This window comes from Labrus mixtus, chromosome 14 (assembly GCF_963584025.1).
Source record: "Labrus mixtus chromosome 14, fLabMix1.1, whole genome shotgun sequence".
NCBI classification, from domain to species: Eukaryota; Metazoa; Chordata; class Actinopteri; order Labriformes; family Labridae; genus Labrus; species Labrus mixtus.
Window position 1 is genome coordinate 6,308,680 of NC_083625.1, and position 11,691 is coordinate 6,320,370.

At 39.3% G+C, this 11,691-nt stretch overlaps 1 protein-coding gene across 1 annotated transcript; it reads left to right on the forward strand.

The window, feature by feature from the left end:
* The first annotated feature begins 606 nt into the window (after positions 1-606).
* grk1b (G protein-coupled receptor kinase 1 b) lies at positions 607-6,959 on the forward strand. Its single transcript, XM_061056522.1, has 8 exons — positions 607-881; positions 2,302-3,008; positions 3,928-4,055; positions 4,652-4,809; positions 5,724-5,807; positions 5,944-6,068; positions 6,189-6,390; positions 6,660-6,959. Exons 2-8 carry the CDS (start codon positions 2,310-2,312, stop codon positions 6,941-6,943), a joined length of 1,680 nt encoding a protein of 559 aa, XP_060912505.1. The 5' UTR covers positions 607-881; positions 2,302-2,309; the 3' UTR covers positions 6,944-6,959.
* The last annotated feature ends 4,732 nt before the right edge of the window (positions 6,960-11,691 follow it).

Consider the following 11,691-nt stretch of genomic DNA (forward strand, 5'->3'; position numbering starts at 1 on the left):
TGTTTGAGCTTGCACCTGTCCTCTTTAGCTTCATGATCTCAATCCCTACGGTCTTCCCTCAGTCACCCTCTAAATCTGCTTACCTGAAATGTGCCCTGATACGTGTTTTAGCTTGTGCAGGTGTAGGGAATCCAGATTCTCCTGAGCACTGAGAAAGAAAAGTATTCTCCCACACAGTGAAGCAAAGTTCAAAGATTATGTAAAGACTGACACCAGTGTTATGCTCTTAAACACCCACTGAGACAATCCACTTTTGCTCTTCAGCCTCCTTCTTTGCTGGACTGTCACTCAACAGATTATGTGGTGATATGAAGTCAAAGTTTGGGCTTTGTATCTAACCTTCATTGACATAAGCTGTCGAAAACTGAAACTTAGTGTCAACAAAGAGAGACAAAGTTTGTAGTTTTTACTTGTGAAATGTGCTGTTCTTCAATTCAAACTTTTTCTTTTCTGTTAGAAAGCTGAGCAATGCTTTCAGAACTAGTGCACTGTTCCTCATCCGTAATCACACCTGCTGTTACACTAATAGCCTCTGCCCAGTTTGCTCCTTCCAATAACGTTAGGGTGTAATCCTCACCAGCTAATGAACAACCAAGTCGGATTTCAGGTGCAGGGTAAACCTCGACCTGATGCCCCAACCTTTCCAGCTCAGCAAGCTGCAGGGACGAGTAGGGAAACGGCAGAACAGTCAGCGAGTCTAAAATACAGAACTGTTTTTTTTTTAGACTGTCACAGCAAAGAGAATGACTTCTTTTTGTTCTGATTGATGGAAGAACAAGGAGCCAAGAAGGGAAGAAAACGTTTATTGGATGCTACCCAATTGGATTTAATCTATTGTCTTAAAGTCCTCCGTTAAGTCACCGCTACAGCCGGAAAGAACAGTGAGTGCTGCTTTATCTATACTAATTAACGTGGCCGTAAAAGACTGTCTTTGTTAAATAAAACAACTATGTATTGATGTGGCTATGACATTATTAAGAACACGTTTAATGTAATATGTTTTACATTGCCTTTTTTTTCTTCCAGTATGCTCCTGTTCTTTTATTAAGAATGATATAAAATCAACCCTGACATTGTCTTAATTTGACCATAACCCCCTATTTTCTAGACTCCAACTGTATTACATTAGCTTCATTTAGTAAGAGCTGCAATGAAATCAACATGGACCAATAAATCAAGGGCTTGCTGAAGTATTCCTGCTGTTAGAACACTTTTAAAAAAAATAAAGTAGCCTATAGAAATGTAAGTTAATTAACAAGAAGGTCAATCATCTCTTAGAAAATCTCTGGTATCAACAGTCAGCGTTAATTGGATTGAGGTGAGCGCCAACAGTATCACTACATGTACCAGGTCAAGACGCTGCAGCTTATTCACATGAAATAGACACCCTGGCAGACTTAATACTGCCGACCCGTGCAGCATTAAGCTTTACATTTCCTGTCCCATTTGGTTGCACAGAGATGTACTTCTCTGAGCGCTGCATGTACCCGTAGCACCAACGGTGTAGATATAACGTGGAGATATGGAGTCATGTTTAATCGCAGCAGTTTCATTTTAAACAATCTTAAAAAAGCTATAAACTAAGCTTCTCTCTTCGGGTGTCTTCTCTGAAATGCCAGACATGCAGAGAATTTTGCAAAATGGAAGGAATCAGTCAAAATCTGGCCAAGGAATAAACTGTTAAATATATATCCAAGCATGGGAATTCCACATTTACACAAATGAAAGCTGAATGCAGACATGTAAGAAATAAAGGAACCAACTTGAGGAAGTGAAAAGGCTTTGACCTGCACCAACGTGACTTGTTCTCCTTTCCAAGCTTAAAGCTCCCCAAATCCCCAGCATTGCACGAGTGTGTGCAATCCTTTTTTTATTAGGTCCCTGCTTTAGCATCTGTACCATAAGGCTCTCTTCAGAGAACCTTTGGCTTTTGAACAGCAGGAGGCAGCATATCACAACATTACTCCGTATCCAAGTTCATTATTTTCTTTCCTATCAGCAGGTCCTTTTAAAAAAGTCCTCAGGTTCTTAATGACTGAAGAATCTCCCTAAATAAACCAACTCATGATACCAAACACTAGAACAGAATAGACAGTGAGTGTGAAGGGAGTTCCCATTGGTATGTTAAAGACCAGAGTAAGCTGATTAGTGGCCCTCTCACTGTATCATGGAGAGGGAAGGAAGCAAGAAGTGGTGAATATTATTACAACACATAGTGGCAATAATGTTGGGTCAAATGTTGGGTTCAGATTGTGAAGTGTCAATAACGTCCTTGCTGGTTATGTGCGTCCAAAAACAAAGGTGCAGCCATGGACATCGGTGGTTTGGAGACAGTGGTGGCAAACTCTGCCTACGTTTCAGCCCGTGGGAGTGTGGATGGAGCTGCAGCAGCTTCCATGCGGGACAAGAAGATGCGTGCCAGGCTGAAACTCCCACACATTCGAGAGTGCGAGCACACTAAGACAACTGTAGACTCAGCCTTTGACAGCATGTGTGTAAGACAGCCCATCGGTAAGCGCCTCTTCCAACAGTTTCTGGATAGCGACGCAACCAGTAAAAATGCTGGAGAGCTGTGGAGAGACATTGAAGATTACACTATATGCCAAGAGAAGGACAGAGTGCAGAAGGCCCAGAAAATTGTAAATAAATACTACGAGTCTGCTTCAAAGAATTTCTGCAGCTTCCTGGAGGAGAAGGCCATCAGTCGAGTAAAAGAAGACTACAAGAACGTCCGCGGAGACCTCTTCAAAGAGAGCGAGCAGCAGCTGCTCAAACATCTCGAGCAGAAAGCCTTAGATGGCTTTAAGAACAGCATGTACTTCCTGCGTTATGTTCAGTTCAAATGGCTGGAGAGCCAGCCTTTTGACGAGGAGTGGTTCATGGACTTCAGAGTCCTGGGTAAAGGAGGTTTTGGGGAAGTGTTTGCTTGTCAGGCTAAGGCAACAGGCAAAATGTACGCCAACAAGAAGCTGGAGAAAAAGAGGCTGAAGAAGCGTAAAGGTTACCAGGTAAATACTGATATGTCATCTGTTGTCCCACCCAAAACCATTCATGTCAGAGTGACAAAAGAAAGGGAGCTTGTTCTACCAGCAATGATGAATTAAGAAAGAACTGTTGGGGCACCAGATAGCTTAGTGGTTACAGTATGTGGTGCGCCCCATTTATACCGCAACGGCCGTGAGTCTGAATTCGACCTTGGCCCCCTTTGCTGAATCTTATCCACTCTTTCCTCCCAACATTTCCTGACTCTCTTCAGCTTTCCTGTCCAAAAAAAAGGCAAAAATGTCCCACAAATATAACCCAAAAAAAAAGAGTGAAAGGACTGCCTGTGAGGGGCTATGATCCAGTGAGAGCAGAGGGTTTGTTTCTACCACAACGGCTCAATGTAAAGAAGCTTGTGTCTCTCTTAAAGACCTCACAAAGCAGCTCAGAGCCAGACAGAGAGAGACAGTGCGCTCGGCTGAAGCCCACAGCCTTTAAAAGCATTAGTGGATTATGAAGTTTTAAAGGTGTTGCCTGCCATTAGAGCAGCATGTCACTTTTGTTCGAAGCTTAAAGCCTGGTGAACTGGGTAGGACTGTACATAAAGAAGTGTAAATACTACACAATCAAAGCAGTTATCTACCACAGCCAGAGTGTCACCGTTTGTTGTTACATGAAGAATTATCACCGACACTATGTACTTTACAACCCTCAAACAAGTTGGTCAAGCTAGACCCCTCTTTATAGCTGTACCTATAAATGGGTTTATATGCCGATATTATGATAAAATAGTCACTTAACTATACTCCCGTAATGTCAGTCACAAATTAAAGCTTACAATCTTAACAAATTACACCAGAGAAAGTTCATAGAACCAGCAAGAGGGCACATTATTGTTGCTGCTTGACTAATGATTTTTTTTTGGAAATGTTAATTTGTGTTTAGGGAGCAATCGTGGAGAAGCGCATCCTTGCTAAAGTTCACAGTCGCTTCATCGTGTCCCTGGCTTACGCATTCCAGACCAAGACTGACCTCTGCCTAGTAATGACCATCATGAATGGAGGAGACCTCAGGTGCTCAATATTTACATTAACACCAAATGCAGATCAACACTTAACACAAACTAGGGATGTAACGATACATTCAAATCACGATACGATACGCATCACGGTATGGGGTTTACGATACGACTTTATCATGATTTTGTACGATTTTTTTGTCTGAAGACATCAGAGTAAAGTTACTTTAAGAAGCAATCTGTTGCTTTTAATTCAAAATATAGTAATGTACAGTTACTAATCGAATAATACATTTCTTCTTTCTAACCTCAAAATCTTCACTTGCTTCCACCATGTCTGTACAACTCTCTTCTTCAGCCACTGATGTCAAATAAGAGAAGCTAAAGCAGTGCACTCTGCTGGTGAAAAAAAGGAGTATTGCAATATATGTTTCCGTCAAATTGATGTAACTGGATTGTATCAATTTCTGATCGTTTTGCAAGGTATCCTTACATCCCTAATACACACACATATAAGACACAATACACAATGGTTGTGACCAAACAAATGGTCTTCTGCTCCTCTCATTTCTACTAATCAGCCTTAGGTCGATAAACCTCCCGGCTAATGTACAAAGAGGCCCAATAATACCCTCTCTGCATGCTTCACAGGTTTCATATGTATAACGTGGATGAAAAAAATCCCGGTTTTGACGAGAAGAGAGCATGTTTCTATACATCTCAGATCATCTGCGGACTGGAGCACCTACACCAGCACAGGATCGTCTACAGAGACCTGAAGCCAGAGAACGTACTGCTGGATGATGCAGGTGAGCGACTCTGCAGTTTAATTTGTTCCAACAGTCACTACAGCAATTGGAAACACTTCAAAATTGAACCAGCTAATAGGTTTAAAACCGAGAAGATAGTTGACTGGAGCCATCATCACTCGACAGCATCTAAAAATAAGAAAATAAGAAGTAGAAAGAAATAAGATGGTGGAAGAGGCTTTAGGCTATAAGCTGAGACACCACAGGCCATAGAGCATCTCCACCCACAAGGCCCGCCTCCATGACAGCGTCTTCACAGCTGTAAGCCTCGTAGCACAGGACATTAAGGTGGGAAGGAAAAACTACAACCCACACCTCACCTACTCACTGGACAGCTGACCACCTCACAGTGCAATAACAATATGCAAAATGAACCCTAGTAAAAAAAAAAAACAGTGCAATTATAAAGGAGACCTGTACTATAATCTCAGGTGCAATAATAGATGTACAGAACAGTACAAGAAAACATATTTTTCTGTAATTGTAGTGTCTTCCTTTATAGTTTAAAAAAGTGTTTTTGTTTATATTTTTATACCTTTATACTTTTTATAGAGCTGACTCTAGGAGAGATTTGCAAAATTCCAATGTGTCCGCATTTGCACAGGTACGGACGGACCTGTGCAAATGGCAATAACCACCTAATCTAATCTCTTACTAAGCTTTTATATAGAACATTAGGTGTAATTACAAAAGATCAGCAAAATAGCCGTATTTAGAGTGCAGCTGAAAAAAGGTGACGATCTTTAATACTTTTATTAAAGAAAAGATTTATTTACAGAATTTACAAGTGATTAAAAAAAATAAAGGGAAATTCACTCAGACCGCCGAGCTTGGTAGTTGATATCTACACAAGTTGGCTGTCTATTTTATGGCACATGCCACTGATGTAATCAAAGATTTTTTTTTCCACTCAGGACACGTCCGTCTGTCTGATTTGGGTCTGGCAGTTGAACTCCCGCCAGGAAAAGACAAAACAAGTGGATATGCTGGAACTCCAGGTACTGAAAAGAATAAAATATCTGAAAATGACTTGAAACTAAACTAGACGAGAGAACTTACCATCAAGTTCAACAGAAACAGTACCAGCATGTCAGCTCTGCTTTTAAGAGGTCTATTGTGTGTGTGTCTATTTAGGTTTCATGGCTCCGGAGTTGCTGCAGAAGAAGGAATATGACTACTCAGTGGACTACTTCACACTTGGAGTGACACTGTTCGAGATGATTGCAGCCAAAGGGCCTTTTAGAGTGCGAGGAGAGAAGGTACTAAACATATGGGAAAAATAAATATCATGAAATCTCCTGTTTGCTCAAGTCAAGAGCAACTTCTTTGTTGCTGAATCATTCAGGCATAATGCTCCCTCTCTCTCTCTCTCTCTTCAGGTTGAGAATGAGGAAGTGGCTCGTAGGATCTTGAACGACCCAGCTCCATATACACCAGCCTTCGGCAAAGACTGCAAGGCTATCTGTGAAGGCTTGATGGATAAAGACCCGGCAAAACGCCTTGGGTTCAAGAACAATGGCTGTGACGAGCTGAAGAATCAGCCCTACTTCACTGAAATTAACTGGGGTCGTCTGGAAGCAGGTAGGCAACCCAAGTAAAAGCTTTAAAATGCGAATGTTTAAAAGTCAAGACACTTCAATAAAAAACCTTTTGGTAGTTGTGGCTACAAAGTATTAGAATATGCTCTCATTGATTGTATCTCTTAATTACAACTAGAGAGAGGTTAAAGAGAAAAATTAAAGCCATAAGAAACTCAAGATAACAGGAAGGGAGGAAAATAGAAAATGAAATCATGAAACCTTTTTCAAAATGCCAAACTTCAATATTGTGTTCTTCTATTCAATTTAAAGGTATGCTCCCTCCACCGTTTGTCCCTGATCCCAAGATGGTCTACGCCAAAGATATTGACGATGTGGGCGCCTTCAGCACAATCAAAGGTGTGGTTCTGGATAACAAGGACACTGAATTCTACGGTGAATTTTCTACCGGCAACGTCCCAATCCCCTGGCAGGAGGAGATGATCGAGACAGGTGTGTTTGGAGAGATGAACATCTGGGCAGAGAGCGGCAAGCTGCCCAATGACCTTGACCCAAACTTTGTGGAAACCAAAGGTGGAGGATGTGTGCTCCTTTGAGTAGCAGCAGATGGATAGAAGATTTGAATAGATTTGGCGTGTGCTCATTTGCAGCCACTTACTTCTAATCTGTATAATCTGTTATTTGTACAATAATCTGCTATTATTGTAATGAATACTGTATGTGAATTTACATATTGATAAGAATACTAAACGCTCATGTCATAGTATAGGACAGTTGTTCTCAACTGGTCGAGCCTCAGGACGCACCAACTACTCAAATCGCGACCCAAATATCTTAGATTTTCCAATCAATCAGATTTATTTCAAGTAAAATTGTACAGTTTGGACTTCAGACAGAACAAAGCGTGATGGAACAAAGAAAATTAATGAAACAAACTAGCGCCTCATAGACTTCTTGACAGCATTTTTCCTCCAGACACAAATTCGCTTTCCACTGAAAATAGCTCCGCGACCCACTTTTGGGTCCCGACCCACCAGTTGAGAACCACTGGTATAGGATATACCTATATTAGAGTGTGCACAATATGTAGTGTTACTGTTAAAGTGGCAGCTTGTTGAAAAGTTTATGTAGCTGATATATCATGCATGTAAGAAACTGTAAATATAATTGCACTCATAATGACTGAAATCTCACTTTATATGCCAATTATTCTGTTTAGCAATGACAGACTAATTCAGTCTATGTTTTGTAGCGCTCACGTGCGATGTATATGTTATATAAAGGATTTGGACAGAAGAAAAACTCCTCTCTGTAAATTGTATGGTAATGTCATTATATTTATTTATTTAGTTAGTTAGTTCATTATTTGATACAAAAAGGTATCTAACTTATTATCAGGGCAGATATTGTATATATAATAAATGAAAGCAATCAATAAAATCTTGCAAAGCAATAATATGTGTTGAGTTTGTAAACCTCTTTGTTAGTATAAAATCATGCTAATGCGGACGCCCTGTGCACAGCACGGTCGGTCCTTATGTTTTGGGACAGGCGATGACAGGAAACATCATCTTGACAGCAAAGGAGGAGATTCACCGCACACAAGAAGGCTTTTGATTCAATTAAAATTCTCAATCAAACAACGCATTTCGCCCGCATGGCTTCATCGGGTTTCTGATACAAGACAACATACAGGTGGATGCACTCCATCCAATCAGCAGCAGAGTGCTGAGTTTCCATATAAGGTTGTGTTTCCATACCTGAAGTTCTTGTTCAGCCTTTATTAGTATATTTCTTTGACTGAAAGAACCTATACAAGCACTTCTGTATTAAAAGATTTGCTCTGATATATTTATATATTTTTTTACATTGACATTGAAGATATATCAAAGGAATTTTGGATTAAATAAAAAAAATGGTCAAATACTAAAATTCACAGAAATATAAACAGATAATTTTTCAGGCTTGTTAAGAAGCAAACTTAAAAGTTACAGCAGATATCAAAGTAAATTTAATCTTCTTCATTGTGTAACTATGACCCCTTTGATCAACACCTTCAAATTGGGGCAATGTTTTAATTTGCTTCTAATTTCCAATGAGGATATTTACAGCTGAAAGGTGAGCACTGTGTCTATTTTTGTGTGTGTGTTGGACGCCGGCGCTGTTCCATCACGTTTTTCTTTTTACATATAAGATAAACTACCTGTGATGATGCCAGTGAAAAGGACGGGGTATCACTGAACACTATATAGACGGTCACTGACAGACATCCTGAAGGACACGGAGCTTTCCAGGATAAAACTAAAATCCTTGTTACTTGAAATGACGCTATCGTGGCGGACAAATAATCAACAGAGGTAACATACGCACAATGGCTCCTACAGATGCATTACACCGGCTAAGCAACTACGTAATAAATGAATACAAGCTGACCCTTTATTTATCCCACAAAGGAGAAATTTACATTGTTACAGCAGCAAAGAGCAAGGACAGACAAAAAAATGAGCACACAGGACATAAAAACAGTGTACATGTTATTGCACCATGTACAGTAAGTTACAATAATTATTCCACATATGTATTAGATGATAGTATAACATAATACGTATTGCAATTATGATAATATTGCATGAGTGGTTGGAGTGAATTGTTTCCAGCTTGAGTGTGTGTTTTGGTGATCTACTGAGCCATATTTTTATTTTCTACTTGATTATTTGAAATACTTAAAGTTCTATTTATGAACACAAACGGTTAGGTAATTTTAAATTGACTTCTACAGATCACTACGTGCATCTGTCTCCACTGCGCTGTGAAATAAAACTCATCTCAAACAGCCACTGAATTTGGACCTGAACAAAAAAAAAATTCTACTACTGGTGTTCAACCAGGCGGCTGCGGCTCAGTCGGTAGAGTAGTCTCGATCCCCAGCTGAGCAACATGTCCGACGTGTCCTTGGGCAAGACACTTAACCCTGAATTGCTCCCGCTGCTTCAGTGGCGGTGTATGAATGGGATTAGTTACTTCTGATGATACTACATAGCGATCACTGCCATCAGTGTGTGAAAGGATATGAATGGGTGTGTGTGACAGGTGGTGTAAAAGCGCTTTGAGTAGTCGGAAGACTAGAAAAGCGCTATATAAGTTCAAGTCCATTTACCATTTACCATTCAACCCACCCACCTTGAGCATAAGGACAACTGTCAACTTGATTTAGTGATGCTGAAAATCAGAACAAGGCGGCTGTTCTCTTCTTTGTCTGAACATTTCGCTGTATGTCTGTGAAATGTAATAAATCCTGTCAGTGATTAACCTGGTGGTTAGAAACAACCCATTAGCTTGTGTTGAAGCTGTTGGTTGAAAGTAAATGTTGGTGTGTGGTATAACAATGAATATGTTACTGTTACTGAGTGAAGCCTTTAGTGATATTAAAATGTTTGTCTAATGGACCCAGGCATTTGCCTTCAATCTTAAGGAGAACGTGAAACAAGCGGTGGAAGAACTTGATCAACAATGACAACTCATAACTCTTCCTAAACAGCTTTCCATCAGCATATTTCCCTGCTGGATTAAACTAAAGTTGACTTTAGCAAGAGTAAGTGCTGAACAAATGGAAATGTTTCTCCTGTGGCTTTTGGGCACTTCAAGCAAAAACCAGGGGGGACAAACAGTTTCTCTGAAAAATCTTTGGTTTGTAATAATAATAATATTGCATCCCCTCTAAAAAAAAAAAAAAGACATTGGACCCCCGAATTCCCAAGCATGACCAAACTATTTCCTTAATCCTTAGTCAACCTGAGGAGTGGTAATCGACCATACTGCTGCTTCTCTGTTCATTCACTAAATCACTTATGATGGCTCATCTCTGACTTTGCCACATGACATATTTTTCCACTACATGTACATTTTAAACACATGAACGTTTTCAACTTCTTCCAAGCAAGTTTTGGTTTTGCCATATATCTTGACCATTGACATGGAGCATCGAAGGCGCAAGAGATGATCAAAATCTGAATTTTTCAAACTGAATGTGCCAATACTAAAGAACACTTAACGAACTTCGACTTCAGATGATCTCCAACACTTCATATTTATACTACTAAAATATCTGCTTAACTAATTATGTTATCTACATGTTAAGAGGTGGAACTTTTTCACAAGCCTTTATTAAGGCAAGTTAGAGCCTCATGGCCCCTTCTGAAAAATCTATGTTAGCTTTGACCTAAAGGACAAAAGGGAAAATTGGTGAATACAGAATTATGGCTCTATGTATTTCTTTGCCATATTTGGTTGTAATTATGGTGTAATTCTCTACTAATAAATCATATTTGTATTTATACAGTTGTTAATTATGTATTTCCAGTTTCTTATTTCAAAGTAAGATGCTAAACAAAGTATGGTTTCCACAGTGAGCGCCTGTGGTGACCTTTCATTCTTTAACATCAGGCATTTGAATTTATTTTCTGAGTCAGGACTTCGAGAAGAACCCCTATGAATTTACACAGACTACTCTCTTTTGGTAATTTATTTTTCCCTTGTTATGTTGCTTCTCTGAGCATTAGCTTAAAGGCACCTTAGACCTTTTGTCGATTCTGCTTCTTCCTGTAAAACTTTAATTATTTATCTTGACTATATCATCATTATCGAAGGTTGACTCAAGTCAGGGAAGTTCTCTGCAGCTTGCATTTAAAATCTGTTCCCAGTCAAATTAAACTCAACTGAGTTCAATGATCAGCAGTGAAACCAATCATTGTAAATCACAGATTTTTCAGTTTTGCTGTCTATATCTGTGTTTGAGAGAAAAAGACAAAGCGCTGTAATCTTAGTCATAAGATCAATCATACTGATTCATAGGACTATAGTAAAGCATTGACCTCACCGAAACTCAGTGAGATTACAGAGTACACAAATACTGACTGTTCAAATTTATACACCTGACACATTATTTAAACAGCTTTTACTGACAGCATGTTACTATACCCAGGCTTGAATCATATTCTAAATATAGTTTTGTGGATACCTGAACAAAGATTTTCTCCATTATATGATATGTTAAATTTTAAAACTCAACTTGGACAACCAAAGATATTTATTTATTTACTGACTAATATTATTTTATGGGTGAATAAGATTATATTCTCAACCAAAAGGTCTAACCAAAAGGAACTTCTGTTTCATTTTAGGTGAACTTTCCCTTTAAGTAGGGAGGTCAATGCGGACAAAACAGAATAAATATTACAGCTTAGGGGGGGAAGGGCAAGGAGATAAGATACATTTCTATGGTAACATGCCAGGCACGTGAAATGTCATTAATTTAAGGCGGACTAATAATGTAGCTACAGCCAAT

What these genes read in the sequence shown, in the direction of transcription:
- grk1b (XM_061056522.1), top strand. Translation starts at nt 2,310, where the DNA reads ATGGACATCGGTGGTTTGGAGACAGTGGTGGCAAACTCTGCCTACGTT. An exon ending in ATGAATGGAGGAGACCTCAG is followed by an intron (nt 4,056 to 4,651) that starts GTGCTCAATATT and finishes CATGCTTCACAG; the next exon opens with GTTTCATATGTATAACGTGG. An exon ending in TTAGAGTGCGAGGAGAGAAG is followed by an intron (nt 6,069 to 6,188) that starts GTACTAAACATA and finishes CTCTCTCTTCAG; the next exon opens with GTTGAGAATGAGGAAGTGGC.